Below are 25,370 nucleotides of genomic sequence, written 5' to 3'. Positions count from 1 at the left end.
CAGTGACAGACGCCAGGCACACAAGGCCACACAGTGTGTGACTCCATTTACATGAAATGTCCAGAACAGGCCGATCCACAGAGACAGGAAGTGGGTCTGTGGTTTCTGGGGGCTGGGGGAGGGGCTGGGGGTGACGGATGATGGGGACGGGGTTCCCGTTAGGGAGGTGGAAAACGTTTTGGAACTAGATGGTGGCGGTTGCACAACATTGTGAACGTACTTAATGCCATTGAATCGTGCACTTTAAAATGATTAAAACGGTCAGTTTTATGTTACGTGTATTTTACCATAATTAAAAAAAGAAAATCCTGCTGCCCACGTCATACCCCAGACTGATTACAGCAGAATCTGGGGCTCGCACTTCAGTTCTTCTAAAGCTTCCGTTCACCCCAACAGGCAGGCAAGATTGGGAACCACCAAGTGAGATTAAATGAGATGAAGACACATGAACCGGACGCTGAGGATGTTTGGATATAGATGTGAAGAAACCAGTAGTTTAAAAGGTATATATGTACACACACACACGCACACTCACACACTCTCGCACACTCACACACACACACTCGCACACACTCACTCTCGCACACTCACACACACACACTCACACACACTCACTCTCGCACACTCACACACACACTCACACACACGCACACACTCACACTCGCACACACACTCACACACACGCACACTCACACACTCTCGCACACTCACACACACACACTCACACACACGCGCGCACACACACACGCACGCACGCGCCCGCGCACACTCACTCGCACACTCACACACACACACACTCACACTCTCGCACACTCACACACACACTCGCACACATGCACACACACTCGCACACACACTCGCACACACACTCACACACACACACGCACACTCACACTCGCACACACACTCATACACACACACTCGCACACGCACACACACACGCACTCTCGCACACACACGCGCGCGCACGCACACACACACACTCGCACACCCACACACTCACACTCTCGCACACTCACACTCACACACACACACTCGCACACACTCGCACACACACACACACACTCACAGACACACGCTCGCACACTCACACACACTCACACACACTCACTCTCGCACACACACACACTCGCGCACACACACACACGCACACACACTCGCACACACGCACACACACTCGCACACTCACTCTCGCACACTCACACTCTCGCACACTCACACTCACACACACTCGCGCACACACGCACACACACACACACACACGCACTCACACACTCTCGCACACTCACACACACACGCACACACGCACGGACACACACACTCGCGCACTCACACACACACACTCGCACGCACACACACTCGCACACTCACACACACACACACTCTCGCGCACACACGCACACGCACACACACTCGCACACTCACACTCGCACACTCACACTCGCACACTCACACACTCGCACACTCACACACACACACTCGCACACACACACACTCGCACACACACACTCTCTCGCGCACGCACACACACTCGCACACTCACACTCACACACTCACACACGCTCACACTCACACACACTCTCGCACACTCACACACACTCGCACACTCGCACACACATACGCACACACACACACAAACACACTCACACTCGCACACACACACTCGCGCACACTCACACACTCGCGCACACTCACACACTCGCACACACACGCACACACAACACACACTCACACGCACACACACAGAAGCACGCGCACGTGCGTACACACTCGCACACACACTCAGACTCACACACGCACTCACACTCACACACACTCACACACATACACACACTCGCACACTCACGCACTCACACACACTCACACACACTCACACACATACACACTCGCACACACACTCACACACGCACTCACACTCACACACATACACACACACTCGCACACTCACGCACTCACACACATACACACTCGCACACACACACACGCACACACTCACACACACACACACACACACACACACACAGCTGGGGAGATTTAAATACTAACCAGACAGTTGCTATTAAGAAATTCATGTTAATGATTGTAAGTCTGATCATGACTGCTGTGGATTGAACGTGTCCCCCCCCCCCCCTCCCCCCCCCCCCCCCGCAAACTCACTGAAGCTTGAATTGTGTCCCCCAAGGCTTATGTATTACAAGCTCGATCCCCACTGTAACTGTTGAGGGTGGGAGATCCTATTATGGCAATTGAAAGGTGGGGCCTTAAAGAGGTGATTAGATTGTAGGACCTGCTGTAGTAGGTGGATTAATGCTGGTGGTCAGGGGTGTGGTTCTGAGGGCTGTAAAAGGAGAGCACGTGAGAGTCTGTCTCTCTCTGCTCCACCGTGTTCTGCATTGCTGTAAAGCCACCACCAAGAAGATTCCTTCCAGATGTGTCGCCTGGACATTGCACTTCCCAGCCTCTGTAACTGTAAGCACTAAATTTTATTTTCTTATAAATTACTCAGTTCCAGATATTTTGTTATAAGCAACAGAAATAGATGAATGCAATGGCACTGTGGTTATGAGTTTTACAAAGCTTCCTCACCTTGTGGAGAAAAGGCGTTTGCTACACAACAATCAGGGTGCAGGAGAAGGCCGGGCCCGTGGGGAGTCGAAGCCCAGAGCCCTCGGAGAACTGGGCCTTGTGGAAGCCCCGTCCCTGCAGGTCGATTCTACCCACCTCTGCTGTGGTTTGTGCTTGCCACTTCCTACACTCGAAAGTTTCACAAAAAAAGAAAGAAAGAAAGTTTTACGAAGTAAGCATAAGCCATTTCAGCCAGGACATAAATCCATCTCAAGGGTTGCTCAGAATAAACCAAAATCCAATTTTGCTCCCGTGTATCTCTGTCTAGATAAGGACATAAAAGAAAGAAAAGGAACAAAATCGAATTTTGCAACACTGCAGAGCAGAACTGTCAGCGTGCCAGGGACCTGGGGAGAACAGGAGGACCCAGACTATTCGGGGGACATTTTGCCCCAAACTGGCTTGACCCTTGACATGGCCATCCCACAGTGGAGGATTTGTCACCTTTTCTCTACGTGGGCCCAATGACCCCCCTGACCCCCAACATGTGAATCTTCACTGCCGTGTCCTTTGAAAGAGCAAAAGCTTGCAGCCACCTAAATACCCATCCAAGAGGCACTGGCCAAATGAATCTCTGGTGGGCGCAATGTGTTACCGTTTGTGCAAAAACAAAACATCTCCCGGGGTTTGCTTGTCCACACAGCACGCTGGAGCAGAGCACATCTGGGGAAAAGAAACGGGATGAGATGAAAAGTTCCTTCTAACCCAGCGCTTCTCACCCAGGGGGATCCTGCACCCCAAGGACACTTTAGAGACGGTGTCTTGTCAGGACTGGGGGTGCTCCTGGCACGGAGTGGGTGGAGGCCGGGGACGCTGCTCAGCACCTGCAGTGCCCAGGACGCCCCACCACAGAGAGTGACCCAGCCCTGAAGGTCCACAGCGTCAAAGGGGAGACCCTGGCCCAACCAATTAAAAACAAAAAGACAAACCGAGGAGACAGAAAACCTCATTCAAAGGCACTAAAAGAGAACAGTGACCAAGGGCCAATCGTGCACAGAAATGGCCAAGCAAGAGGGCAAGCGGGTCCAGAGCACTGGGGAAGTCTCAGCCTTGAGGAAGACAACAGTTTTATGAATCCCCCATGGCTGAGAGTGACAGAGGATGGACTAAAGCCTCAGTTTCCCCTCTGTAAAATGGGGTTGATGTTAGCACCTACCTCCAGACTCTTATTGCTGTTTGGTCTAAGTTCTTGCCCAGGGTTCTTGGACATGGGTCCCCACCGTGGGCAGGCGGGGTGGACTTGCTGCCAGCCTGGTGCAGTTCCAACAGGACAAGCTAGGTCCCACCTCCTGGCCTTTGCCTCTGCTGTCCCCCCACTGCACCCCGGAGTTCTCTCTAGTCAAGGACAGGCTGTGAGCGCCCAGCCCGTTTCCAGGCCACACACAGTGGCTTTGGGCCAACCTTTCAAATAAGCACAGACAGCGTGTTCTCTGCAGCCTCGGGCCACCGGCAGCTGCCAAGAGCGAACGCCCTGCATCCCCACCCCAGCCCGAGAGTCACAGGAACATGTCCCAGCAGGAACAATAACTCTCCCCGGTCCACACTGCGGGTCTAGTGCTCCGTGTTCTTTCAAACATTTTTACCTTAAAAAATTAATAGGCTTTATTTTTTTAAGAACATTGTTAGACTCAGAGCAATTGAGCGGATAAGGTGGCGAGTCCCCATACGCGCCCCAGGTCTGCGCGGTTCCCGGACAGCCAGTGTCTGGCCTTGACCGCGCTGCATCTGTCACGGCCAGGCAGCCACGACAGACGCATCCCACCAGCCGTCGCGCGCACTACGGTCCTGTCTTTGCTTTGTAGGTCTATGGGTTAGGACACATGTACAATGTCATGAATCCACCTTTGTTACAGTATCACACAAAACTCTTTTTTCTGCCCTAAAAATCCCATTTTAAAATTAAAATCCCGCTTAAAAATCAAAACACTGTTTAAACTTTTGTTTTTTCTTTTTGCTGCTGGCCAGTATGGGGATCGCAACCCGTGACCTTGGTGTTAGAAGGCTGCGCTCTAACACTGTTTAAACTTTTGAAAGTTTTGCTTTTGCTTTTGCTTTAAATCTAGCACTGAAAAGGAAAGGCGGAGGTGGGAGGAGGCAGATGGAAGTTACATCTCTGACGGCTTTTGGACTTTCTGTGACTATAATCTAGGCAAAAACATGCCCACAAGGGGCACTCGGTGGATTTGTACACCCTGAACACATGCACATAGCCAGTGGGGTCCCTGTGTTCATGGGGCACAGAGTCTGGGGCCCATGACAATGGTTTAATTTTTTTTTCTTCTCAATCTGTCTTAGTCCGTTTTGTGTCGCTATAACAGAATACCCGAGACTGGGTAATTTATAAAGAACAGGTTTATTTGGCTTACGATTCTGGGACAGCTGCATCTGGCATGGGCCTCTGGCTGCTTCTACTCATGGCGGAAAGTAGCAGGGAGCTGGCGGGTACAAGCAGATCACATGGCGAGAGGAAGCAAGAGAGAGAGGGGAGAGAGAAGGTGCCAGGGTCCTTTAAACAACCAGCTCTTGTGGGAACTAATAGAGCAAGAACTCACTCATTAATCCCCCCTCCCCCAGGGAGAGCATGAATCCATTCATGAGGGATCCACCCCCACGACTCAATCAGCTTCCAACACTGCCACATTGGAGATCAAATTTCCACAAGTTTTTTTGGGGGGACAACACATCCAAACTCTATCACAAACTGTATTTTAATTTTCCTATTTCTCCATCCGTGGCCTTCCTAGATGCATTAGGCTTTTTGGTGTGTGTAGTTTTTTTCTCCCAACGTTTTTATCGTGGTAAAATACACATGACATAAATTTATTATCTTAACCATGTTAAAGCGCACAACTCAGTGGCATTAAGCACATTCACGTGGCTGTGCAGCCGTCACCACCATCATCTCCAGAATTTTCTCATCTTCCCAAACTGAAGCTCTGTCCCCACTAAACACTCACCCCCCGTCCCCCTCCCCAGCCCCTGGCACCCCCCATTCTACTTTCTGTCTCTGTGGATCTGACCACTCGAGAGACCTCCTGTGAGTGGGATCACACAGTGTTTGTTTTATCTTTATTTACTTATTTTGGTGGCTGGCCAGTACAGGGATCAAACCCCGGACCTTGGTGTCCTCAGCACCGCGCTCTAACCAAGCGAGCTCACAGCCAGCCCCATTCTCCCGATTTCTAACAGCAATGATTAGCTTTGCCTGTGTTTGCTTTTATATAAATGGAATCACCCAGTATGTCACCTGGAGTTTTAAAAACTGTTTTAATTACACAAGGCACATATAGATACCCTTTCCTTATAAAATCCGGGCTGGGGGGAGTCCCCTATGGTCACCCCTGCCCCAAGATCAAGACGCTCCTCCTGTGTCTCTCTAATCAACAAAGCAAAAAAAAAAAAACCAAAAAAACCCAGCCCCAGAAACTCTCCACAGCAGAAACTTCCATGATCTGGACAAAGGAGTTGAGGAAGCTCTTTATGGTACAGATTGGATGCCAAGAAATATTCAGTCGACAAATATTTACTGAGCACCTCCTGTGTGCCAGGCCTGTGCAGAGTCCCTGTCCTTTCGATCAAAGGGTGAGGAGTGGCAGACAGTAAGCAAGTCAACAATCAAAGCAGTCAAATTGTTCACCTGCTTGCCAAGGTTTTCCTCATGCCTGAAGGAGAAACTTCAAAGCCACTCTAGGAACAATCCAGCCCCTTGACTAAGGGACAGCAAAGACATTAACCTCACGCGCTTGCAAGACGCCCTAGCATGGGGCTCAAATCCACACCGGAGTTTTATTATCCCTGCTACGGAGCTCAGGTCGGGACTGATCAAGCCCTTATCCTCCCCAGGCAGGTCTCCAAAGTGCCTCTACTCATGTTTTTTGTTTTCTTTTGTTTTGTTTTTAATAAACTTTATTTTTCAGAACAGTTTTAGACTGGGGTTATGGAATTTAGGAAGGAAGACCGCAGAGGTGAACGCCCTTTTCAATACATCACATCAAGGCTACGTGCTGTCAACACGATGAACTCCGGGTGACGTTCACCGTGATCACCAGGCTGGGGGAGTTGAAAATGACTTTCAAAACCCATTAGGTCTCTTTCGATCACGTAAATCGGTGAAATGTTCTCCAGTCTCCACTTACAAATCTCAACTTCTATTTGCAGGTGGGAAAATAAGCAAGTGTATCTTCACACCCATGTATTGTCTGGCATCCAGAACTTCTCCTGGGACCTGTGCTCTCCTGCCCCTCACTGGGGGGACCATGTCCCATTTCATCAAATGGCCTGTTGAGGGCTCCCAGCTGCAAGAGAAGCAAGATGCTCACCACAACTCAGGAGACAAATGTTGCGTGAATGAAAAAGCCAGTGAGCCGGGGTCCTCTGCCTTGAGGATAGCAGCAAAATTCTCACAGGGTGGGATGGGGTGTTTAGGTGGCTGCGTCACTCCCCAAAGCTGGATGAGTCTGGATCTGCTCTGGGTAAAGGAAACGCTTGAGTTCTTTGTGATAGTCACTCATTCAATCAACAAACATTTGGCTGGCCTGTTCAAGGGTTTGGATCTCTGGACCGGCCAGATGCCAAAAAATAAAAATAAAAAAATAGGAGGAGCACCCACTGCGTGCCAGCGCTGAGTTGCTCAGCAAGGGTCAGTCAGCAGGGACAGGTGAAAAGGTGGGTGCCTTGTGCCCTGGGGGAGCTCACAGACTGGGGAAAAGGAACTTGAATCTCCACCGTACACGAATGATCCAGAATGTCCCCAGCGTTCTCGGCTCCAGAGGATGCTGCAGGGCAGGGTGTCGTGTGCAGCGCTGGCCACACAGTGGCGACAGAGGACGGACCGTTCTAGTCCCACCTGGATGCTGATGGGGTCAGACTGGGGATTGTGGAGGGGCTGGGGAGGGGCAGATGTATTTGGGGGGCTTAAGGCGTCATCCTGGCTCCCGCCCCAGAGCAAACCCACCCACTGAGGGCTCTGCCAGGAATAAAGGCGCTCAGTCAATGCCAATAAATATCAATGCAATTAATTCCGGTCTGGGTTCTCTAATCCCTGCCTGTAATTTAGGACCCACAGGATGATGTTTTCTGGTTTATGATTCTCACTGCAAATCAGAGGGTCACTCCCTCTTTCTCTTCCATTCCTCATAAAATTATCACATTTAGAAAATAAAAATACAAAATGCCTGGTTAAATTGGCATTTCAGATAAGTAACGAGGCATCGGTTGGCATAACGATGCCCCAAGCAAGACTTGGGACGTGCTTATACTAAAAATGATGCATTGTTTACCTGAAACTCTAACGAATGGAGAATTCTGTGGTTTCCAGTATGAATTGTTGCAGCTTTGGCCACTGAGAGCACCTGTGTCCCTTTGACATGGCTGTGTCATTGTGGGTTTGTTTTTGCACATCCTTACTTTCTAGCACCAGGAGATGGCTCAGGCTCATTCTGTATTTTCCCTGTCTAGGCCGTGGAACCAGCTATTTATTTCTTCAAGGAGCTGGGCGACTTGCCGCATAGCCGTATGAGTGTCCTACAGCTTCTGTAACAATGATCACAAACTCAGTGACTTTAAACACCATAAATTTGTTCCCTCACAGTTCTGGAAATAAAAAGTCCTAAAATCGAGAGGTGGGCAGAGCTGGACCCTCCTGGAGGCTCCAGGGAAGGACCCGTGTCCTCCCTTCCCAGCTTCTAGAGGTGCCTGCAGACCTCGGCGTGTGTCCCCTTCCTCTGTCTGCAAAGCCAGCAGTGCAGCATCCTCCAGTCTCTGCCTCTGACCCTCCTGCCACCTCATGAGGACCCTGTGAGGACACTGGATGTCCTCCCATCTCAAGGTCCTTAACTCCATCCCTCCTCCCACATAAAGTGACATATCCACAGGTCCCAGGGATTAGGAGCTCAGAGGAGAGAGAGATGAGTTCTGCCTGGGCATGCAGCAGAGGCTAGACAGAGGGACTGGTTGTATGGCGGGGTCAGAGGAAGATAGCACAGGAAAGTCCTGGAGGTGGCGCCGCTGGGCACATTTAGAGAACAAAAAGTAGGCAGGGGAACAGGTGAAAACTGTGGGAAACAAGACTGAAAGGGTGAGTTGGGTGTGGCCTCTTGGTCTCATCCACACCATGCACAGACCTCTTTGTTGGGAGCCCCTGTTTTTACAACAGCCTATCTCACCCCTGGAAAACCACATCAGCAGGTACTGGACTGCAGCAACCAACAGAATTGAAATTGAAATAGCCACATGTGCTTGCTGGCTACTGTACTGGATCTTTCTAGAGTCTTCTAGAATGTTCCAGTCAACTGAGCTGTCTGCATTGATGGGGATGTTCTAAATCCGTGCTGTCCAATATGGAAACCACCAGCCACACATATGATCAATCACTTAGAACAAGGCTACTCCAATTGAGAAACTGAATTTTGTGCTTCATTGAACGGTCATTTAAATTCAAATAGCCATCAACAAAAAAAAGGAAAGCAGCTAGGGAGACCATGTCTGCTATGCGGACTCTCAAATACTTTTGAAGCAACGCGTAGTGGACAGAAGTGTGAAAACACAACCTGGACGGTGGTACTGTGTGTTGTGGAGTTGAGTTTGAAGCCATTCTATATATACATGTTTTTTCAGGTATAATTTTTTAGATTTCTTTAAAAGCCAGGTTCCGTGACAGCTGGACAGACAACCAAGAGACAGCCAGGGAAGTGGAGACAGGAATGCCAGCGTACTCAGAAATTGTGCTAAGAGAGTGTGAGAGGGCAGAGGTCCTAATCACCCACCCATCCATCCACCCACCCACCCAACCACCCATCATCCATCCACCCACCCCCTCCAGAATGTAAGCACTTTCCCCTGTCATCCCAGTCCCTCCTCCCAGTTTTGGGGGCCTCTTCTCGCCCCAAACTTACAGCAGCTAGCTGACAAGCTGACCCCATTTGCATCTCCACAGAGGCAAAGTCACCCTGAGACACCCCCAACTACCTGTAGTCACCAGGACCAAATCTTCCATTGTTCCCACCCCCGGAGGACCCTCCCTCGGGCCCCACCCCCTCCCTTCCTTCCAAAGACTCTCTCCCACCCCCCTCAACGTCCTGTCTTGCCCTTGACGTCTTGTCCCCTCAGGGGCTGCTTTTTCTCACTCTCTTTCCCTTCCTGGCTAGACTTCTGGGGGGCCATCTGTACGCCCCACCCCACCCCCAGCAGCCTTCTGCTGCTGTGTAGCTGAGGCCTGACCTCACCCCAGGTCCCCCAGGGCACTGCAGCTGAACCCATCTGCTCTACCACTGACCTGTGCCCCAGGCCTGGGTTAAGTGTTGCCTTCTGTGTTTTCATTTCCAGGGGCTGCTGTAGCAAAGTGCCACAAGCTGGGTGGCTTAAACAACAGAAACTGTTTCACATTCTAGAGGCCAGAAGTCCGAAATGAAGGTGAGGCCGGGCCGTGCTCCCGCTGAAGTTTCCGGGGGAGGATCCTTCCCGCCTCTTCCAGCTGCAGAAGCTGCAGGCGTCGTCCCTCGCTTCAGTCTGTCTCTGTCTTCATGTGGTCTCGTGTGTGTGTCTGAGTCTCAAATCTCCCTCTGCCTCTTTCTTATATGGATTTAGGGCCCACCCTAATTCAGGATGATCTCATCTTGAGATTCTTAATATATCTACAAAGACCCTATTTCCAAATAAGGTCACATTTACAGCTTCCAGGGGACATATACTGTGGGGGGGGCACCATTCAACCCACTACACATCCTCCCCACCAGCCTCACAGAGACAGGACGTTGGACCTAGGAGTATCGCTGTTTTACAGATGGGGAAGTTCCAGGCCAGGGGCCAGGCAGGACTGTGCTCAGACCCAGGTGACTGTCTCTGGCCACTCGCTCCCATCAGGTTTGGAGCAGCTGTTGGCCCCTGAGCCCCCTTGCCTCCTCCTGGAAGCCCTCCAGGCCTTCCACTTCTTGTTAGTTTTCCTCAAGGGCTCTGTCCCCGTCACTCCCCGTTGCCCATTCCTCAAGCCAGCGCCAGTCCAGTCTCCTGCCTTGTCCCCACAGCAGCTGCTGTCACCATACCCCCATGCTTCATGCACTGGGGTCTTCCCTCCCTCCTTCAGAATCAGTGGTGCCCATTGACCAAAGGCCCAGCCTGTGGTGACCCCGTCCTCAGCTCCTGGGCTCAACCCCAACCCCAGCTCAAATAATTGTGTCTGTTGGCCCCATGGGCCATGGTCCCTGGGGTGAGTGGATGAGGATGACTGTGGTTCATCTGGTGATTTCTGGACCTCAGTTTCCCCTTCTGCACAATGACTGGTGGACCCAGGCTGCTGGGGTGGGTTCTACACACACCACAGAGCTGGGTAGATGTCCCCTGAGGAAGGGGTAGCCTGGCTTTGCTCCCTCGGTGGAAGCCACAGGTGTCCCCATGATTGGACACCCACTGGGATGTGGGGGACCAATGCCTCAGGAAAGGGGGACCCAGCTGGACCAAATCCATCCACAAATCCAATCCCCCCATCTGGAACAAGACAGAGCCTGGCCAGAGTCAGAGCCTGGACCCCAGAATTCCGGGGGGCAGAGCAGTGCCCCCACGACCACCCTCCCCATAACACGCGGAAGCCGGGCACTCTCATGTAGTAAAAAGACTTTATTAAGGCTTTGAAGTCAAAAAATAAAACTCTTGATACAATTTTTTTAACCCTTAAATCAGCTCAGCAAATATATAATCAGTAATTTAGCTGTGTAAGATTAAAGGTCCATTACTTTATTTAAAATAAAATATATTTTTAGTTCTTAAAATTTATTCCATAAAGTACATATTTCCCTATAAATTCCCTACATATACACAAGAGGTAAAAAGTAAAAGTAAAAAAAAATTTTTTTTTTTAAATTTAAAAAATGACAACAGAAACCACAGTAGGAAGGGATTAATAATTAAAAAAAAAAAAAAGTTAGAAATTTCTGGTTGGGACACCCCCGGACCCCACCCCCGCCCCCGCCGGCCGCACGTGGCTGATGTACAAAACGGTAAACGTTGAGCCCAAAAAGGGAGTAAAAATGTCTGCACCCTCCTCGTGGAAGCGTCTGCACTTTCTGAGACCAGCGGCCGGACAAACACTGAAACCGGGACACAGGCCACGGCTGCCACGCACAGAACGACCACCGGGAGTGATAAAAAAAAAAAATTTTTTTTTTCCTTTTAAAAAGACCACCCTCGGAGGGGGTCGGGTCTTAAATAAAAAGTGCAAGCGGACCTTTGCTCTCTGGTTTATTTTAACCTGTCTACTCAACACTGTCACTTGTCGAGTGCGGTGCCCCGGGCTCTGCCGTCTCCACACCTGCGCCAAGAGTTAAAGCTGGTCCGTGAACACCGGCCCGCGCCCCGGCCCTGGCCCGGCCCCCGCCCCTCGTCCCTCGTCCCTCTCCTGTCCCACCCCGGCCCTGCCCTGTTGCCCGCGCCCACCCTGGGCGCCCTGGTGGCGGCCAGCGGGGCCGGGGCGGGGAGGACACGACCACGCCGAGGTCCACCCGCTAGGAAAAGATATGAATGGCCTGGGTGGCCGGCGTGCGACAGGCGGGGCACTCGGGCTCCCTCTTGCCGCAGATGCGGACGGCGCAGTCCATGCAGAAGAGGTTGTGGCCGCAGGGCACCAGCGCGGCCATGGCCTCGCCGTCGGCGCACACCACGCACTCTCGCGCCAGGGCCGGAGCGGGGTCCACGGCGGGTGGCACCGGGGCCGCGGGTGCCGAGGGCGCCGTCGAGGGTTTGCGGCTGCTTTCGGAGGCGCTGGAGTCCAGGGGGGCGCAGGAGGAGGCAGAGGAGGTGCTGCTGGGCAGCGAGGTGGCCGTGGAGAAGCTGGCGCTGCTGGAGAAAGACAACTGGGAGCCCTGCGGGGGTCGCCAGGGCAGAGCGCCCACTGGCTCGGGTGCACCGCGGCGGGCCAGCGGGAGCTCCAGACCCAGGCCGCCTGGCTCGGGCAGCGTGGGCGAGTGGCGCGGGGTGCCCGCCCCGCTGCTGCGCCGGGCACCTGCGGCGGGTGGCACCGGGGCCCCGTTGACGGCCGAGCAGCTGCTGAAGGCGGGCAGGGGGGCGGCCCGCTCAAAGGGGGCCCAGATGGTGGTCGCCGCAGGCACGGTCAGGTCCAGCGCCAGGAAGTCGAAACCAAAGTCACAGTCCTCAGGGGCGCCCGTCCCCGTGGGGGCAGCGGGGCCGTCCCCGCCGAAGGTGAAGCCCCCGTTGCCCGAGCCACCATAGGGGCTGGGGGGGCCTGTGTCTGGCACGGGTGGTCCCCCGCGACTGCCTGCGTAGAAGGTCTCAGGGGCGCTGGGGGCGCCCAGGGCACTGTCCCCGCGGAGGCTGGCTGTGGCCGTCGGGGGCCGTCGCCCCGGGTTGGGGGCCTTGGCCCAGAGGCTGGCGGCCGCCCCGAGCAGGTCCAGGCAGACGTCGGTGCCGTTGGCGTGGAAGTCGCTGTCGGGGCCGGCGTCAGTGAAGGCGCCCGTGCGCAGCGTGATGTGCGCCTCGATCTCCTCGCGCGCCCGGTCCACGTTCTCGGGCATGCCCGTGACGGCGAACACCGGCTCCTTGTCGCGCCCCGGCGTCACGATGTACGTGTGTGTCCGCTGCTGGATGCGCTTGATGGTGGCGCCCTTGGGCCCCACCACCAGCCCCACCACGCGGTAGGGCACGCGCACCTGGATGGTGGTCTGTCCGGGCAGGTTGGGCGGGCCCTGGGCGGCGCCGGGCAGCCCGCCGGCCTTGCTGCGCGTGGCGCGTATCAGCGAGAAGTGCTCGGCCGCCGAGAGGATCTCGCGCTTGGCCATCTCCACGTCCTCCTTGCGGCCCGTCACGATGAAGACCGGCTCCTCCCCGCGCACCGGAGTCTTGATGTACGTGTTCGTCTTGGCGCGCAGAGCCTTGATCTTGCACCCTGTGGGGGAGGGGAGAGGCTCGGTGACGGAGGACCCCTGCCCAGGACCCCTGGCGGGCAGCTGGCGGCAGGGCCAACCACGAGTGAGCACACCCACTCGGAACCTCTGACCTGTACCCACCGAGGGCTTATCCTCAGACTGTCCATGTCTGAGCCTCAGTTTCCCCCTCTGGTTCCCGGGGGTTGGCGTAAAAAGCAAGGCAGCCAGGAGGACCCTGCTATGGGTGGAATAGTGTCCCCTACAACGCACGTCCACCAGAACCTCAGAAAGTGGCTGCTGTGATCTGAATGTTAGTACCCCCCAAATTCTGATGCCCGATGTGAGGTATCAAGAGGTGGTGGGCCGACCCGTGGCGCACTCGGGAGAGTGCAGCGTTGGGACCGCAGCGGCGCTCCCACCGCGGGTTCGGATCCTATATAGGGATGGCCGGTGCACTCACTGGCTGAGTGCGGTGCGAGCAACACCAAGCCAAGGGTTGCAATCCCCTTACCGGTCACAAAAACGACAAAAAAGAAAGAGGTGGGGCCTTTGGGAAATGGCCGTCATGAGGACACAACCCCTATAAGTGGATTAGTGCTTTGCACCTCCCGCCATGAGAGGACACAGAGAAGCGGCCGTCCACAAGGAAGAGGCCCTCACCAGACACCGAATCTGTTGGCGCCTTGATCCCGGATGTTCCAGCCACCAGAACCATGAACAATAAACACATATCTGTTGTTTATAGATTACCCAGTCTAAGGTGTTTTGTTATAGCAGCAGGAATGGACTAAGACAGTGACCTTCTTTGGAGATAGGGTCTTTGCTGATGTAATCAGTTAAAATGAGGTCACACTGGGTTAGGGTGGTCCCTAAATCCAGTATGACTTGTGTCCTCATAAGGAGAGGAAAGACTCAGAGACAGCCGATTCCTCTGTGTGACAACAGAGACGGAGACGGGAGTGATGCACCTACAAGCCAAGGAACACCTGGAGCCCCCAGAAGCCAGGCAAGACAGGCAGGACAGTCCCCTGCAGCCTCTGGGTAGGAGCACAGCCCTGCCACACCTTGATTTAGGACTTTTATCCTCCAGCCTGGGACAGAATACATTTCTATTGTTTCAAACACCCCAGTTACGTCAGTCCTAGGAAACCAATACAGACACTCTGATACGAACTCCCTGTCCCACGGTGTGAAACTGAGGCTCAGATTGTGGGAACCACCTACAATTTTCTTCTGACCAAGTAACCCTCCTCAGGCCACCAGGGTCCCCCCACCCAAAGGAATCCAAGGTCTCAGCCTGAGGGCAGACTCGGGACACCTCAAAAGGCCCTGAGTGAGTCCCTGAGGGGATGCAGGGGAAACAGTACTGTGGCTTTATTCTTGCTGGCTGGGATGAAGGTGTGACCCTTTGGGGGTCAGGAGTGTCTGAGGGGACAGAGGTCTCTGATGGGGCTCTTCACCCATTGACTAGGCAGCCCTCAAAGTCTAAAGACAAGTTGTGGCTGGCCCAGGCCCCCACATCCCCACCCTGACCCTGGGAGCTTTGAGATGTCATAAGCCAGGCCCCAGAGACTGGGGAGACCCTCCCTGCTAGGCTCTGGGAGGCAGAGACATACGTGGATACTGTTTCCATCAAACAGAGGCAGCATTGAGATGATAACAGTGTTGCTAACATCTCTAGTCACAAAAGATACGAAAGGAGCAGGACCAGCACGTCTGACCACAAGAAGCCAGAGAGGGTGCCTGGGCCTGAAAGCCGGTGGTCCCCGGGGCTCAGCAAGGGGGACACAGGAAGGTGGCAGGGATGGACGCACCCCAAGGGGTACAGCAACCACAAACCCAGGGCTTTGAACAAAAGCCAGGCCTGTGAATTGATGTCACACATCTCACAAGAAGGGTGGCCAGCTCTCCTCCCACCTCCTGGGTCCTGAGCTGCTCTCCTACACCCAATGTCCTCACAAGGCTCCAGCTCTGTGTCCACAGACAAGTCACCTCAATGGCACCCCAAGCTCACCCAGGTGCTGGCTTCCTCCCAAACTGCCCCGATGGTCCCCTTCTCACTCGGGCAGAAGGAGGGGGAGCTTTCAAATCACACATATCATGTCCCGGCCTGCAGTCTCCCCCACCCCAGCTGAGCTGTCCCCCATAGCAGTCTGATTATCCCTATCTCCCGCATCACCTCCCTTCCTCTGCACTACATCGCAGCCTGGTGCCCCCTCCTTCAGGAAGCCCACCCTGACTGTGCCATGGGCCCACCCTTCTCAGAGCTGCTCCTTACACACCTGGCTTTCTGAACTCCCTGAGGCTGGGACTGCACTGCAATGGCCGATGTTCTGGGGAGTCCCTGGGCACTCAAGGAACCTTCTTGTGCCTCAGTTTCTTTACCCATAAAAGGGGGACAGAAACAGACCCGGCCTCATAGGCTTCAGGCAGGACTCGACGGGCCATGGACTGACCTCATAGGTCTCAAGGGTGGCTGGAGGAGGATATAAACTCACGCAACCAAAAGTGTTCACCACTTGAACAGATCTGTGTTGAGAGGAAATCCAGGCACAGAGAAAGGGCAGGGGATTCTCCAAGACCGGGGCAAGGGATGCAACTGATTCCCAATCGCTCGGGGCTGGCTGTGGGGTGCGGGAAGGGAGTCTTCCATCCTGGCCTCCAAGGTGCCCTGGCCCCCAGAGGATCACACATGGGAGGGGTCACCCCAGCAGCTTCCTCCTCATCTGCCCCCATTCTTCCCATCCCCGATGGTGGCCTTGGGTGCAGCCCTCATGATGGAGAGGCCTCGAAGAGAGAATGGGGCCCGATTCACCAATTTGACACTCAAAGGCCCCCTATCCCCACCCATGCCAAGACCCTGAGAGGCGGCAGAACTGGGGTGGGGGACCCTCCTAGGCCATGAAAACGGGTCTCCAGGAGTGACCCAGCCATGCCCCTGCCCCAGCAGGGAAGACCCAGCCCGGCAAGTGGGTGGTGGCAACGGCCAAGCCCCAGGCCCAGGAGGACCCTGGAGGCCACTGATGGTTGGTGGGCACAGGTTGAACTGCAGATTCCTAGGCCCTGCCCCTGGGATTCCAACTCAGAGAGCTGGTGTGCCTGGGAATCAGGGGACCACCCCAGAGGCTGGCACTGACCCCAAAGGCAAGGTCCCCTCACAGAGCCTAAGCCAGTGGCATCTCTCATGTGACCGTTTTCTGAAGTCCTGGCTGCAGGTGACCACAGATTACAGACTATTCAACAAAACCACAAGGCTGTGGGGGGAGGAGAGGCCACCATCCTGGGCTGAATTGGAAGGAAGATGTGTGCCTGGGGGAGGGACAGCAAGTGCAGAGCTCCAGAAGCAGAATGGGGCTGGGACAAGTCCCCATGGCAAAGGCTCAGTTCAACACATCGCCACCCCCAACCAAGCATCCGGGCAGGGGACAGACAGGACCATCCCCAGAGCTGGGCCATCATGGGAGCCAGTCTTGGCTGGGTGGTATGGGGGTGGGGCTGGCTCAGCTGTCCAACAGGGATATCGAAACCCCACTCCCGGAGGGTAGTAACATCTACACTCACTAACACAAGAACTCCAGACTTGGGCCTGCTGTGTGAAGGGTGCCCAGAAACCCCTCCTCTTTCTCAGCCTCTGCAATATATGGATAAGAAAATCCAGACATGGTTCTCAGCAACATCTCAGCACTGTCCCCAGCCACCACAAAAGCCCCCAAGGCCTGCAGGGGTTGGGGGACTGAGATGAACCATTGTGGATGAGACAGACACAGGGTAGAGACGGCAGGTCCTCCCACCAGTCAAGGGAGGCAGTCTGAGGCCACTGTCCTCAGCCTGTGACATCAGCAGAGAATGACAGGGGGTCCTGGGTGGCTTCCAGTTCAAACCTCGCCATCAGCATCATTCACTCATTCATTCATTCATTCCTGAAAACCCTACTGTGCGACAGGCCTGGGGTGAGGTACTGAAGAACCAATCATGACCAAGCAAGCTCCCGCCCCAGTTCCTGTCCCTGGGAATTTGCAGGGGAGGCAGCCAGGGAGCGTGGACATGCCCAGGGTGCTGGGCAATCCAGCAAGAAAGGACGGTGTGTAGGAGGGTCTCAGAAAGAGCTGAGCCCCAGGGAGCGTGCACATGCCTTTGCTGACCAGCACCACGAGTCCTTTCGGAGTCTCTACTTGGCCTGTCTCCAAGACGGTGCTGCCTCCCCCACCTCCAACCCCCCAGCTTCGGAAAGTGGAAACTTCTTTCTTGACCCAACCCTGTCCCTGCAACGCGGGAAGAGTCAGAGAAAGTAGAATTCAACCCCCAGCACCAGCCAACTCTGGCCCTGGTCCACCCTTCACCTCCTGCAGCCTCTTTCTCCCCATCTGTGATCCAGGAGCCACAGAACCTTCTCTGGGGCATGTGGCGGGGCTCAGGGAGATGAGGCAGATCACGGCTGGCTTGGGCTCTGCACGCAGTAGTGTTCAATAAAGATCTAGCAAATGGATGCACTGGAGCCCTCGGCAGACAGTAAAACGCCTCCCATCAGGGCCTGCTTAGCTGCAGGAAGGGGAGAGAACTCAGGGCTTGTAAACAACTATGGTGTGTCCAGAAAGGTCCTGGACCCATTCTAGGGTTGAGAAAACTAAGGCTTGGAGAGCAGCACATGGGTGTCAGGGAACGGACTGGCATCAGGTCTGTGTGACTCTCATCTGGCAGGGGAGGCCCAGCAGGTGGACCCCTCCTGCTCTCTGGGGGAGGGGGTGACCTTGGACCTGGGGTTTGAGAGAAAAGAATGAGACAGGGACATTCCCCCGACCCCCAGGGTAGAGAGTGGGATGGGTGACCAGAAGGATGGAGGGGGCAGGGCTGGGGCACAAAGGACCTCTTAGCGTGCTCTTGAGAACTGGGCGTGTCGGAGAAGCAGGGAGCCACAGATGGTTCTACAAGTGGGGAGATACAAGGACCACTGAAGCTGCCAACCTGTCCCGGCATTCAAGGTCCCCTGCAACTCACAATGACTACTGTGTGTGACACTGGGCTGGAATTAGAATCAGTGTCTTCTTGGGAAAGAAACCCCAGAGGTGTTATCTCCACATCCAAGAGCAGCTGTCATTTGCTCAGGGTCAGGGGCCACTCCAGCTTGCGGGGACCACTGTACACCCCCATGATGTCTGCCACCAGCAAGAACCCAGCCTGGCCCCCAGCAAATGGGTGCCAAATGCACACCCAGGAGGTGAGAGGTTGACCCTGGTGCCCCTGGATTAGGTCCTCCATGACCCTGCGACCAATGTTCAGCCTGACGCCACAGGTTCAGATGCCCTCTGCCTGACTCCTGCCACCACCCTGTGTGGCTGCAGCCTCTCTCAAAGGACCTTCAGGTGCCAGGACACACCCTCTCCCTCCACCACCTGACAAATCAGCCTGGTGACTTTGGGCAAATGGTCCCTAGGCCTGGGTTTGGACGTTTGTTCCACAGGCTTATGGACACTCAGCAGCACCTGGCAGCTGTCCTGTTATATGTCCCAGTGCAGTTGCGGGGGACAGGGGTGGGGAGGGGGTCTAAATGGGGAGGCAGCAACAGGGTGCTGGTGGAGAGGTGTGTGAGCCAGGGTTTGGCTGTGCCTGCCTCCAAGGGCAACCAGAAGGGCTCAGAGTACGGCCTGTCCCCCCTCCTGACGGCCCCTCCTGATGGCAGGACCCAGGCCCAGCCCAGTACCCAATGCTCCAGGTGTCCACACATGGGGCCTGCTGGCCAAACTGCCCCACCCACCCAGAACTAGGGAAGGGCGGTGGTGCAGAGGGTATCCCTGTGGTCCCCTGCCTGTGGCGAGGGTGACAGGTGACCTTGCAATTCAAGCCCCCCACACCCTTCTCTGGCTCCTGTCACTGAGGGCCCAGAGACCTGCCCCCCAACCTCAGCGTCCTGCAGCGCCTCCTTAAGCGCCGCCCAGGCCCCACCCCAAGTTCTAGAACCTGACTGATCACAGGCGGTCAACAGGGAGCCAGGAGCGGGGAGGGGCGGGCGGGAAGGCAGGAGAAAGTTGAAGCCGGCTGGCGGGCAGGCGGCTAACGGGGCGGTGGGTGTGTGCTGGGCCGGGCACTGCCCACCACCAGCCCACCCCGCAGCTCCAGGGCCAATGAGCAGCAGCCGGCCTGATGTCACCCTGCAAATCTCAGCCTGGCTCTCTAACAAAGAGAACAATGGAGTGGCCACAGGGACGTTTCGACAATGCCGCTGCCGGGACCCCCACACCCTGGGCCTGCTGCCGCCAGCCCGTCCATGCGGGCTGTGGGACTGCACCCCAGGAGCAGCTTTTTCAGCTGGTCCTTCCGCAAGCCCCCAAATCCCTGACTTGGGGTTGAGAATGGGGCACGGATCCTCTCCCACCCTGTCCCGCCCCCCACCCCAATGAGCGCCCCCAGTGTGGCAGCTGGATGTACCCTCTTTGTGTCGGCAGACTTCTCTCCTGACCCCGCCTGTGCCTCCCCTAAGTCACTCCCAAACCTGAGCTGGCCCCGCTCTGTGCCTGTTCTGGGTGTGGGGCGCCCACCGCCCAACCCGGATGCCTGGCCCCCAGCGCCCGTCTCCGGGGTGTCCCCTGCGGGCGGCGCGTGCCTGGGCAGCGGCGCTGCGCACAGGAGCCTTTCCGGGCTGGAGGCGGCCCAGACAAAGGCAGCAGCGCGGCCGGAGCGCCGAGGGGAGGAGCGCGGGCTGCGCCCAACTTTCTCCCGCGGCCCGCGGCAGGACAAAGGCGCACAGGCGGCCACCGAGGCCGGAGCCTCCGCAGGGCGTGTCCGGGGTCTGGAGTCCCGCCGCGGGCTGCGCTGGGCTGGGCTGGGCTGGGGCGACACCCTCCCCGCGGCGGGACCCCCGGGGAGACGCCCTCCCCGACGGCGGCCACTCACCCTGGCGACCCACGATCTCGGCGACGTGCTCCGAGCTGGGCACGGGCACGCACTCGGTCATGTTCACGCTCTTCTTGCGGCTGCCGATCACGCTCAGCTGCTCGGCCAGCAGCGTCGGGGGGCCCAGGCCCGCGGGGTGGGGCGCGAAGCCGGCGAACACGTCGGGCGGCGACCGCCGGGGGGTCCCATCGGGCTCCAGCAGCGGCAGCGGCCCGGGGGCGGCGGGCGCCACAGCCAGGGGCGCGCCGGGCTCGGGCCCGTCGGGGGACGCGGGCCCCGCCGCCGCCGCCGTCGCCCCGCCGTCCGCGCCCCCCGCCGTCGCGCCGTCCCCGCCGCCCGCGGCTGCCCCCTCCTCGTCCGTGTCGCCCGCGGTCCCCAGCCCCAGCGCGGACAGCTGGTCCAGCGCCAGGCGCAGCGCGGCGGCCGCGTCGTCGGGCGCGGGCGCGGCCTCCTCGGAGCCCTCGGGCGGGGGTCCCGGGCTGGGGTCCGCGCCCGCCGCCGCCCCCGCGCCCCCGCCGCCGTCCGGACGGCCGATGGAGCCGGGCATGGCGGGCGCTAGCGCTCGGGCCCGCGCTCCCGCCCCTCGGCCGCCGGCCGCCCGCGCCGCCGCCGCCGCCCGCGCCGCCCTCCGCCTCTGCGAGCTCGGCCGCCGGCCGCCTGCATCCAGCGGCGGGGGCGGGCGCGGCGGGCCGGGGCGGGCGCGGCGGCGGCGCGGGGCTGCTCGGGGCCGGGCCGCGCGGCGGCGGCGGCGACTCTGGCTGCTGCTCGGCGGCGGTGGCTGAGGTGGCTGCTGGGCGGCTGAGGTGGCTGAGGCGGCTGAGGCAGCTGAGGCGACGGCGGTGGCTGAGGCGACGGCGGCGGCGCGGGACGCTGCTTCCCTCCCTCCCTCCTGCCCCGCCCCCGGGCCCGCCCCGGGCCCGCCTCCGTGACGTCACGCCGCGGCCCAACAATGGGCGGCCGGCAGGGCGCACGCGCGCGGGGCGGGGCCGGTGCGGATCACGTGGTCAGGCCCCGCCCTCGCCGGGGACACGTGGGCGGGACCCGGCACGTTCGCAGGTGCCCGGGCGGCGGCAGGTAGGTGTGGCCCGGCCCTGGGGTCCGGATAGCCACCTCGCGCCCTTCTTAAGCCGGGGAGACCCTTCTGTGGGAGCCCCAGGCCTGGGGTCACTCTCCCCAGTCCCCCTCGCCATCAGGGCGGGCTTTGGAGTCAGGCAGCTGACCCCGTCCCCTTCTGGCCCTTCCTGAGTCAGAGACCGCCACCCCACCAGCACCACCACCGTGCAAGCCCCAGGGCCTGGGGTCTCTCGCCGAGTCTCCCTCGCGATCGGACCGGACTTTGGAGTCAGGCCCCCTCCTTCGTCCCTCCCCCAATCCCCCTGAGCCAGGGACAACCCCGCACACACACAGTGCGCGCCCCAGGGCCTGGGGTCCCTCTCTCCAGTCCTCGAGACCCCTCCGAGCTTCGGAGTCAGGCCCCGTACCCCACTCCGCGCCCCTTTCTCCTGTGCCAGAGACCCCGACCCCTGCGCAAAAGCCTAGGGTCCCTCTCCCTGAGTCCCCTTCGTGATCGGGCTGGGCTTTTAGTTAAGCGGCCTCCCCGCCTTGCCCCGCCCGCACTGGGAGCCGGAGACCTCGCCCGCCACGAGGTTCGTGGGTCATGCTTCCTCGACCTGAGCAGGTTCCCCCAGCCAGAGCCCTCCACCGTGAGACCCAGCCCTTCTGGGGTGCCTGGCACCCCTCCACAGGGACCTGCCTGTAGGCTTCAAGAGCAGTGTCCACCTCCAAAGCCACCCTGTCCCAGCGGCCCTTCCTCCTGCCTGGCCTTCTCTCCTCCTTTGGGATTTCTCATGATAAACTGGCAGAGAGTAGGACAGATTATGCTTGGGACTGTGCGCTTGAGTTCCAAGGGGACCTCACCCAGGCCTGCCCCTGGCTGGCTGTGCAACCCCAGGCCGCCTGCAGGACTCTCTGGATGGGAGGGGGAAGGGCCCAGCAGCCTCTCCTCTTGTGTCCCCACCAGCCTCACCCATCCTGGGTCCCCACCCCTCCATCTAGTCCTTCAGCCACAGCTGCCCATATCTGGTTCGTCCTTTACTTCCGGTCACTTTTCTGCCCACTGTCATCCACGTTGGTCGCAACCCCTCCTGATGGAAGCCCTCACACGTCTCTGTGTCCGTGTGTTGGTCTCTCTGCTGGAAGCCTCCCTGCCCTGAGATATCTTTCCAGACCCCCAGGCTGCATCCAGCCCGTTTCTCTTTGGGGGTCTCAGACTTCTTTTTTGTGCACGTCAGTGCTTGGAATGATTAACGACTTGGTAATAACTAATGTCAAGCCCCCTCCCCCTAGGACCAAGCTGGGGCAGGGCAGGCCCAGATCTGCTGGGCTCCCAGGAAGCATTCTGTGTTGGTTGGACTGACAGGCATCCCCTCCCTCTCCTCTCTGGGTTCCAGCCACGGGCCTTGTCCTTGTTTTCCTGCAGAAACATCCACTGTGGCTAGTATTGGAGGCCCAGTGTGACCTACCTGACCCACCTGACCCGCTCAAGTCCCCCTAGTGCCCCTCCAGCAATGCCCTTCTCAGCTCAGGCCTTGGCATGAAGAGATGTGCACACGTGCAAGATGCTGATTGCCCTGCAGCATGCTGCATACTTAAAGCACCCGTGAGTGGAGTCCCCTGGTGCTGGGTGGCTGTGTCATGGGATGAGGCCTTTCCCTGTCTCCCTCTGAGGGACTTGGGATGGGGGACAGAGGGGAGGTGGCACCTGGTGTATGAGGAACCTGGAATACAGAGAGGCCTAGGGGTAAATGGCCCCCAGCCCAGCCATCACTGCCTCCTGGCAACACAGGGAGTGGGCACATGGGGTCTGCTTCTTGGTACACAGGCATCTGGCCAGCAGAGCCTGCAAAAGGTTGAGAGAGAACAAGACGGGGCTTGGGAGTTAAAAACACAGTGGCTGAAGTTAAAAATCCAGCAAGAGATTAGACGATGCAAGTCAGAGGAAATCTCCCAGAACAGACTACAGCAAAGAGACGAGAGATGGAAACTGGAAGAGGAAAGAGAAAATAGAGAAAGGATTCAGGAACTCCAGAGAAAAGAAAGGAAAATGGTGGGAAGTCAAAGAAATAACAAAGGGAATGCTCAGGCCTGTGGGACCAGAGCCTCCAAAATGCTAGCCCATAGCTTGTCCTGGGGACACATGTCTGGGGGATAGGGACCTCTAAACACTTGCACTTGACGTTCCAAAGGATTATGGAGAAGAACGCCTCAGTTCCTGGGGAAAGTGATGGCTGATCTCAGGGTGTTTATCATGTGGGAGGAAGAATCACGGTGTTTCCGGCCTTCTAGTTTTTCACAAGTTAGTCAAGCAGACTTGAGGATGTGCTCCAGCAAAACAAGGGAGTGAGCGAATGAAGAAACAATCAAGTGCCACCCAGGACAGGTGAGAGGGAGGCCGGAGGATCATCTCAGGGGGTTGGCTGTGTTGAAGAGCCGTGGAGGGTGTATTGGGGGAACAGGCTGCCAGGAGTCTTATAAAGGAATCTGATTGGCAACAAATGGATTACTAGTGAGAAGAAGAGGGCAGGTGGGCTCTGGGGGGGCTGATTTCAACATAGAAATGGGGAAGTGGGATCACTGGCCTGTTTAATGTTTGTACAAGTTTGTAGATACTGGCCCTGTGGCGATGTATTTTAAAAGTTGAGTAAAATGTTAATGGTAGACCTTTGCTGTGATCTGAGTTTGTGTCCCCTCCCCAAATTCCTATGTTGAAATCCTAACCCCCGGGTGATAGCATTAGGTGGGGCTTTGGGAGATGATTAGGTTATGGGGGTGGGGTCTCCTGAATGGGATCAGTGCCCTTATACATGCATCCCAGGGAGCTCTCTCACCCCTTCCACCACTGAGGACACAGCAAGAGGCACCATCTAAGAACAAGAAAGTGGCCTTCACCAGATACGGGATTTGCTGGCACCTTAATCTTGGACTTTCAGCCTCCAGAACTGTGAGAAATAAATGTCTGTTGTTTATAAGCCACGCCATCTATGGTACTTTGTTATAGGAGCCCAAACAGATTAAGAAAGTCCTAAAACAGGGTCTCACCCCCTCAGCACCATGGACACCGGGACCGGGTCACTCTCGGGGGGCTGTCCTGGGCACTGCAGGTGCTGAGCAGTGTCCCTGGACTCCACCCATTCCATGCCAGGAGCACCCCCCACATACCCCACTCCCCATATTTTCTGGTGGCTGCTGCAACAAATTACCACAAACTGAGTGGTTAAAACAACAAGAATTTAATTCTTTCCCAGTTCTGGAGCCTAGAAGTCGAAAATTCAGGTGTGACAGGACCACATTCCCTCCAGAGGCTCCAGAGGAGGGTCCTTCCTGCCTCTTCCAGCTTCTGGGGCTCCATGCATCTCTTGGCTTGTGGCCACATCCCTCCAGTCTCTGCCTCTGTCTTCACACAGCTGGTGGTTATCCCTGTGTCTGCATCCACATTTCCCACGTTTTATCAGACACCAGTCAGTGGATTAGGGCCCACCCTACTCCAGGATGACCTCATCTTAACTTGATCACATCTGCAGAGACCCTTCTTCCAAATAAGGTCCCATTCACAGCATCTGGGGTTTAGAATGTGGACATACCTGTGGGAGCACAATTCAACTACAATGCCTCCCTGGGCATGACAACCAGAGATGTCTGCAGACTCTTTCCCTGCGTAAAGAGTCACCTTGGTTGAGATCCACCAGGGTAGGTGGTGGGTGTGTGATGGCCACTGAAAAATTCTTTCAACTCTGCTCTGTGTCTGAAATATTTTAATAGTAAAATATAGAATAAAATAATATGGAAAGAGGGCTGGCTGGTTAGCCCACTTAGTTAGAATGCAGTGTGGTAACACCAAGGTCAAGAGTTTGGATCCCTATACCAGCCAGGCCAAAAAATGATAATAACTATATGGAGGGGAGGCAGTTTGTGGGGGACAGCTTGGCC

At 56.6% G+C, this 25,370-nt stretch overlaps 1 protein-coding gene and 1 long non-coding RNA gene across 2 annotated transcripts; one reads left to right on the top strand and one right to left on the bottom strand.

Annotated features, from left to right (window-relative positions):
* Positions 1-12,093: 12,093 nt before the first annotated feature.
* On the bottom strand, positions 12,094-20,931 carry MEX3D (mex-3 RNA binding family member D). The gene is made up of 2 exons (XM_063112796.1): positions 20,385-20,931; positions 12,094-13,516 (listed from the first exon to the last, which is right to left on the bottom strand). Exons 1-2 carry the CDS (start codon positions 20,929-20,931, stop codon positions 12,120-12,122), a joined length of 1,944 nt encoding a protein of 647 aa, XP_062968866.1. The 3' UTR covers positions 12,094-12,119.
* A 462-nt stretch (positions 20,932-21,393) lies between these two features.
* LOC134386933 (uncharacterized) lies at positions 21,394-24,380 on the top strand. Its single transcript, XR_010024563.1, has 4 exons — positions 21,394-21,458; positions 22,864-23,043; positions 23,630-23,823; positions 24,259-24,380. It is a non-coding gene; the product is annotated as an uncharacterized LOC134386933 (long non-coding RNA).
* The last annotated feature ends 990 nt before the right edge of the window (positions 24,381-25,370 follow it).

This window comes from Cynocephalus volans, chromosome 10, assembly GCF_027409185.1.
Source record: "Cynocephalus volans isolate mCynVol1 chromosome 10, mCynVol1.pri, whole genome shotgun sequence".
NCBI classification, from domain to species: Eukaryota; Metazoa; Chordata; class Mammalia; order Dermoptera; family Cynocephalidae; genus Cynocephalus; species Cynocephalus volans.
This window is presented reverse-complemented; position numbering and strand designations above follow the sequence as displayed.

Excerpts from the sequence above, each read along its gene's own strand:
- MEX3D (XM_063112796.1), bottom strand. The coding sequence starts at position 20,931 with ATGCCCGGCTCCATCGGCCGTCCGGACGGCGGCGGGGGCGCGGGGGCG. Across the intron at positions 13,517-20,384 it reads CGAGATCGTGGGTCGCCAGG|GGTGCAAGATCAAGGCTCTG; the intron begins GTGAGTGGCCGC and ends CCTCCCCCACAG.